Raw genomic sequence first — 5,689 nt, forward strand, 5'->3', positions numbered from 1 at the left:
GATGCTGTCTGTAATTCATAAGCTGACCTCACGGAAAAAGTTTTATTGGCAGCGTTATGTCAAAAAATGGAATCTTCAACTGAACCAGAAGATGGAGGAAGGGCAGCTTGCTAACACCATAGTCACTTACATGGGCAAAAATCTAGCATAAGCCTCCCAGTTCCATTGCTTATTGGGAAGCACCATGTCAACAACTGATATGCCTTTCTCATTCTCAGAAGCATTTTGTATAGTATGCTGAAATAAAGGGCTAAACCCGTCCACCCAACTATCCAATATCCAGAACCTCATCTTGTCTCCAGTCCCAATTGACCAACCAATCTCGCTAATCACCGGGGGCCAAACCTTGCAAATAGCTTTCCATAGAGGAGAATCCTCCCCTCTAGCTTGAACCTAGGGAATATTATCTTTTGTTCTAATATACTTTCCACGCAAGACTCTAGCACAAAGGTAGCTGCTGTCATTAATAATTCCCCATCCCAATTTCACGATGAAAGCTTTGTTCATTGGATACATTTCTCTGACACCTAACCCTCCATCTATCTTGGCCTGACAAGTTGATTTCCATCTGATAAGATGGTTCTTGTCCTTTCCACCATTGTCCCCCTGTATGAATCTACAGCAAGCCTTCTCAATCTTATAGCAGAAATGATATTTGTTTTCGTAGTCCAAGCATATTATAATAAAACATTTTTAATCCCAATCCAAGCATTTTTTATGTTTGGAAGGGCGTGATTTAATACAGAATCGATTTCAGTTATTAATTTTATCAACCAAATTCAATTAATCTAAAATATGGAATTGTAAATCAGGTGTTTTTTTTTAAATTTAAATTTATTCAATAGAGTTTTTGAATAGTCTTTTATAAAATTTATGAATTTATTATTAAATTAAATTCACATGTTAAGGGGCGGTGCAACTCGTATTAATTTCAAGATTTTTTTGAATAATTGAGAGACTATTTGGGTTAGGTGCAATTTGCATTTCATGATTTTGTGAATAATTTTTTTATTTAAAATTAATTGTTTATATCATTTTGGTATGTTGATATTAAAAATAATTTTTAAAAAATTAAAAAAATATCATCTTTATATATTTCCAAACAAAAAATAACACTTTAAAAAACAACAATAATTATCACCGTTCCAAACACTAAGAACATGTTTGGGAACGCGGTGCAAACTGTGTTCCTAAAAAATTTAAATTTTTTTTTGTTAAAATTTAATATGGTTTGTATGTTTTGGATCGTTTTGATGTGCTGATGTCAAAAATAATTTTTAAAAAATAAAAAAAATTATTGGCATGCATTTCGACATAAAAAATTATTTAAAAAGCAATCACTATCACACTGTCAAACACCCTCTAAATATTTAACTCTTTGAATGATAATTTGATCAGCGTATGCATTGAATTCAGACAATATTTAATTTTTTTTTTTTCTATATTCAATCTCTTTATTTACAATTTAGAGCCGTAAGATTTTAAAGACTGAGAAATCATATCCACGAGGATAATTCTTGTTTGACAGCACAATTAAGGGGTTGGTTCAAGTCATTAATTACGAGGAGAAAATCTGTTCAATATGGGACCTAACCTAAGGCTCAAGCCTGGCCTCTTAGTGATTTCTTTGTGAGATGGGCTCTTAGTGATTTAATAGCATTATATTAAGAAATTAAGAGATGAATGGATAATTCCTTAAGAGTGAAGGGGGATATATCTAAATATCCAAAATTAAGAGCCACAAATGTCGACTGGCAGTATATCAAAGCATTAAATGCTAGCATTTACTTGGGCGCCTCCCTTTCTTTGAATTCTCCTCCCCAACTCCATCCGCATACCATAATTAAATTAAATTAAATTAAAACATTAACTAAAGCAATAAATGAAACAATTAATCAAAGGAGTATTAGGAAATTCAAAATTCACACAGTAATAATCAACACTAACAACTTTTCTAATTTTTCATAACGTGGCATGCATCTATCGCTCTATTTATATTCCAACTCCCCTCTCCTCTCATATACATTAACAAGTGACTCTCTATTTGACACGGATCACCCCACTCTCCCTCTGTCCTGCTGTTGTGAAGAAGAAGAAGAAAAGGAGCTCTTTTTTTGTGAACATGGCAGCTGAGGTGAGTTCTCTGGTAAGGCTTTTGAGTGGATACACGGATGATAGGAACGTTGTGAGTGAACCTGGAGGGGCAAAATCAACAACTTTGATCACTAGGGACTTGCTTGGCGGCGGCGGCGGCGGCGGTGATTCTGTAGAGAGCGAATCTCAAGAATTGGACCTCGATTTGCAAGTGCCAAGTGGGTGGGAAAAGCGCCTAGACTTGAAGGTAAATTGGTGTTCTCATCTGGGTTCCGTTTGTTTCTTGAGAAAATATTAAGGAAAAGAGCATCGAAGGGTCTCAAAATCTTATGATGATCATCCTAGTCTTTTAATGTTTCATGAGATCATGTAGTTTTTATGTTTGTTTAATCTCCTAGGAATATCTTCTTAGATATTCCAAGAAAAATGATTTTGTCATAAGAAACAGAGCTTTTGATGCTCAAAAAGAGATTTTATATGCTTTTCACGCCTGTTTAAAATTATGATTTTTTTCTTCTTTTCGTTTTCTTTGAATTGAAATCTAAGGGCTTTGCAATTTCTTTCTGTTGGTGCGAAGATATCTTTTTATTAAATGATTGGTACTTAAATGTTTCCTGATTTACTTTGAAATCCTCTGCTCTGTTGATATCCTCAGTTTGGTTTCTGAGAAAATGTAGAATTAGGAGATGAGAGTCCAATCAATTTATTTTCTTGTACAACAGTGCAGCTCTTGGTTTTGATGGATGCTTCATAGATATGCAGAGCAGAAGGGTCTCTTTTTAAATTCCCTGACTTTTCTAGCAACCAAACAGTCCTTATTATTTAATTGTATAACGTTAGATTACTCCTATTTTTCGTAAGAAACAATAAAAGGCTTAATGTTCTGTATATTTTCAGCCCTAGTAATCCATTGCTATATATAGTGCCATTAATGCTCTTCAATGCTCAGCAACTTGTTTCCTCTACCCTCTCTTTAATAAATTATGATTTATCTCTTCAATTTCCAGAATTAAACGGGTCATTAATGTCATGGCCGGTAAAAAAATCATATTTTGTTTTTTTTTTTTTTGTAATTTTTAATTTTACTAAAACTACTGCAATGGTTTTGCCTTGTGTATTTTCATTGGATGCAGTCAGGAAAGGTTTACTTGCAAAGATGCAACTCTTCAAGCTCACCCTCATCATCCTCAGATTACAGGAACCAAACAAATCAAACAGTGGCAAAGCTTCAAGATTTGAATTTTCCACCTTCGCCTTCCAAGATTACACTGAACCTTTTCGATGAAGGTAACTTGGAACTGAACTTCGTCTCATCACCAATGTCAAGCAATTACCAAAGTGTTTGCACTCTGGATAGAGTAAAATCCGCGCTTGAAAGAGCAGAGAAAGAACCGGGCAGGAAGCAATCCTCTTCGCTATGGAAATCATCATCGTCGCCGCCTTATTCATCATCATCGTCTTCAGTGAGAGACATTCAAGAGGAAGAAAATGAAGAGAAGCTACTAGAGGCATCCCCGGTTGCGGCAGGATGCCCCGGTTGCTTATCCTACGTTTTAATAACGAAGATTAATCCAAGATGTCCTAGATGCAATTCAGTTGTTCTAATGCCAACGGTGAAGAAGCCTATGATTGATCTTAACATATCAATTTGAGATTGATGTCAAAAGTTATTGAAGAATTGAGATTAAATGGAAGTTAATTCTTGATTTTGTAAATGATAGATGGAATATTTGTAGTGGCTTAAGAGAATAGAAATATTGAGAAGATTTTTATGGTTTTATTAGCATATCGAGCAGTAGAAAAATTAATCAATTTCTCTCTATATTTTTTTTTTCTCTTGGTACCAAGTGCCCATGACTAACGCAAGTTATAATTTTCTTGTTACAAATAATATGTGTAGATATTTCAATAATTTCATCTCCAATGGCTCCTACAAATTACTTGAACATTAAAACTTATCAGAATTGTATCAAAGAAATAATGCGCACACACCATGGTGTCCGTAATTTAGGAACTGTGACTCCAGTCGGCTATTCCTTGCAATAAATAAGTCTACTTTTTATGTTGCGTTACTTGCAACTTGTTTGAAAGATACTTTAGAGCTGCTAATAAATAAAAAGATATATATATATATATAATTGTGGAATTTGGATAGTTTCAAGACTCATTTAAAAGAAAATTTAATTTTGACACATAAATGATGACGTAGACTTAATTTCCAAAGGTCAATGTACAAACTTGCCTTGATCAAAAAGCAAATCAAAAGTAACTTTGAGTGCGGAACTTAATTGGTTAAATTCTAGTTTTATTTTTGAAAGATCACCGGTTCGAGTCCCATAAATTTTAGAGCTATTAAAGGTTTATATGATTGTTAATTTCAGGGTTTATAGGATTAGTCAAGATACACGCAAGCTAATCCAGATATTTACATTAATTAAAAAAAAAACCAAAAGTGATGGGATCCAACCATGAATGTTTGAGCAACATTTTTTGAAATCTACAAGAGGAAAAAAGAAATTGTGACTGAATTCTGTCACAAAACGTTTCTGTCATTAAGTGGTCACGAAATATTATTGTGATCGGGAGAATCCAAACATTCTTCCAATTAGATCATCCTATTTATGTCCATTAATTTTCTTATAAAATGTTCTCAAAACCGTAAGGTTTTATTGCATGAACATATACTCGGTCTAGTTATGCTTGTTTTTGGTTTGTTTGAAATGGTGAATATTATTCATAGTTACCGAGGAGTAGATTTGTGTTTGGCTTGAAAGTATAATTGACTTTTTTTTTTTTTTTTTTAAGTACAACCTTTTTAAAACAAAAACCACTTCTCATAAAAATAAAAAATACAATCTTTTTAAAACAATTTTTTGTTTTTTTACGCTTGAGGGTCGTGCTCCAGTGGTGTGTGGGGGCTTGTCTCCTGCTGCTGTCCCAAGTTCGACCCTCTCTACGTATCCTGCCACCCCCGCGGTGTCTTACCTGCTCACTGGGCTTGCAGGGTGTTCTGTGGACCGTGGGGAATAGTCGTGGTGCGCGCAAACTAACCCGGACACCCCATGCTAATCAAAAAATAAAAAATACATGTTTTTTATATTAAAAAAAACTACTACACCTCCGCCACAGCAAGATGAGTTTTTGTTCGGTGGAGTCCTGTTCAGAACCACCCGCTTTGAAAAGTTAGAAGAAGGTTAAGCAGCAAACGAAAGGGGAAGTCCAGTTGGACGATGGTTGGGAAACAGATACGAGGCTGGTGTATCTCCTCCACACATTGATGATTGGTGTCATCGAGAGGGAAAGGCTAACCTCGTTCTTTATTACACCAAAGTTCGGCGGTAATTAACTCTTTTGTTTTTAGTTTCTTGTTTTCATTTTAGTTTGTTTGTCGTTGATTCTTATTTATTTGTTCTTCTGGGTGGGTTTTGATATCTATTATCCTCTCCCACTTGGCTACCATCTGCTCGACCCAATTCCTTTCGAAGATGATCCTAATTCCTAATTGTTATGATCCCAAGTACGATGTCATAAATCCATGGTCGATGATTTTTGGTTGGTATGTTCACTATATATGAATAGATTTTTGAAATGTTCG

General features: G+C 34.6%; 1 protein-coding gene across 1 annotated transcript; it reads left to right on the top strand.

Annotated features, from left to right (window-relative positions):
- The first annotated feature begins 1,990 nt into the window (after nucleotides 1-1,990).
- Nucleotides 1,991-3,877, top strand: LOC7480439 (protein CURLY FLAG LEAF 1). The gene is made up of 2 exons (XM_002306370.4): nucleotides 1,991-2,341; nucleotides 3,228-3,877. The coding sequence occupies exons 1-2, from the start codon at nucleotides 2,123-2,125 to the stop codon at nucleotides 3,744-3,746; spliced, it is 738 nt and encodes a 245-aa protein (XP_002306406.1). The 5' UTR covers nucleotides 1,991-2,122; the 3' UTR covers nucleotides 3,747-3,877.
- Nucleotides 3,878-5,689: the final 1,812 nt, after the last annotated feature.

This window comes from Populus trichocarpa, chromosome 5 (assembly GCF_000002775.5).
Source record: "Populus trichocarpa isolate Nisqually-1 chromosome 5, P.trichocarpa_v4.1, whole genome shotgun sequence".
Taxonomy (NCBI): Eukaryota; Viridiplantae; Streptophyta; class Magnoliopsida; order Malpighiales; family Salicaceae; genus Populus; species Populus trichocarpa.

What these genes read in the sequence shown, in the direction of transcription:
- LOC7480439 (XM_002306370.4), top strand. Translation starts at nt 2,123, where the DNA reads ATGGCAGCTGAGGTGAGTTCTCTGGTAAGGCTTTTGAGTGGATACACG. An exon ending in AAAAGCGCCTAGACTTGAAG is followed by an intron (nt 2,342 to 3,227) that starts GTAAATTGGTGT and finishes CATTGGATGCAG; the next exon opens with TCAGGAAAGGTTTACTTGCA.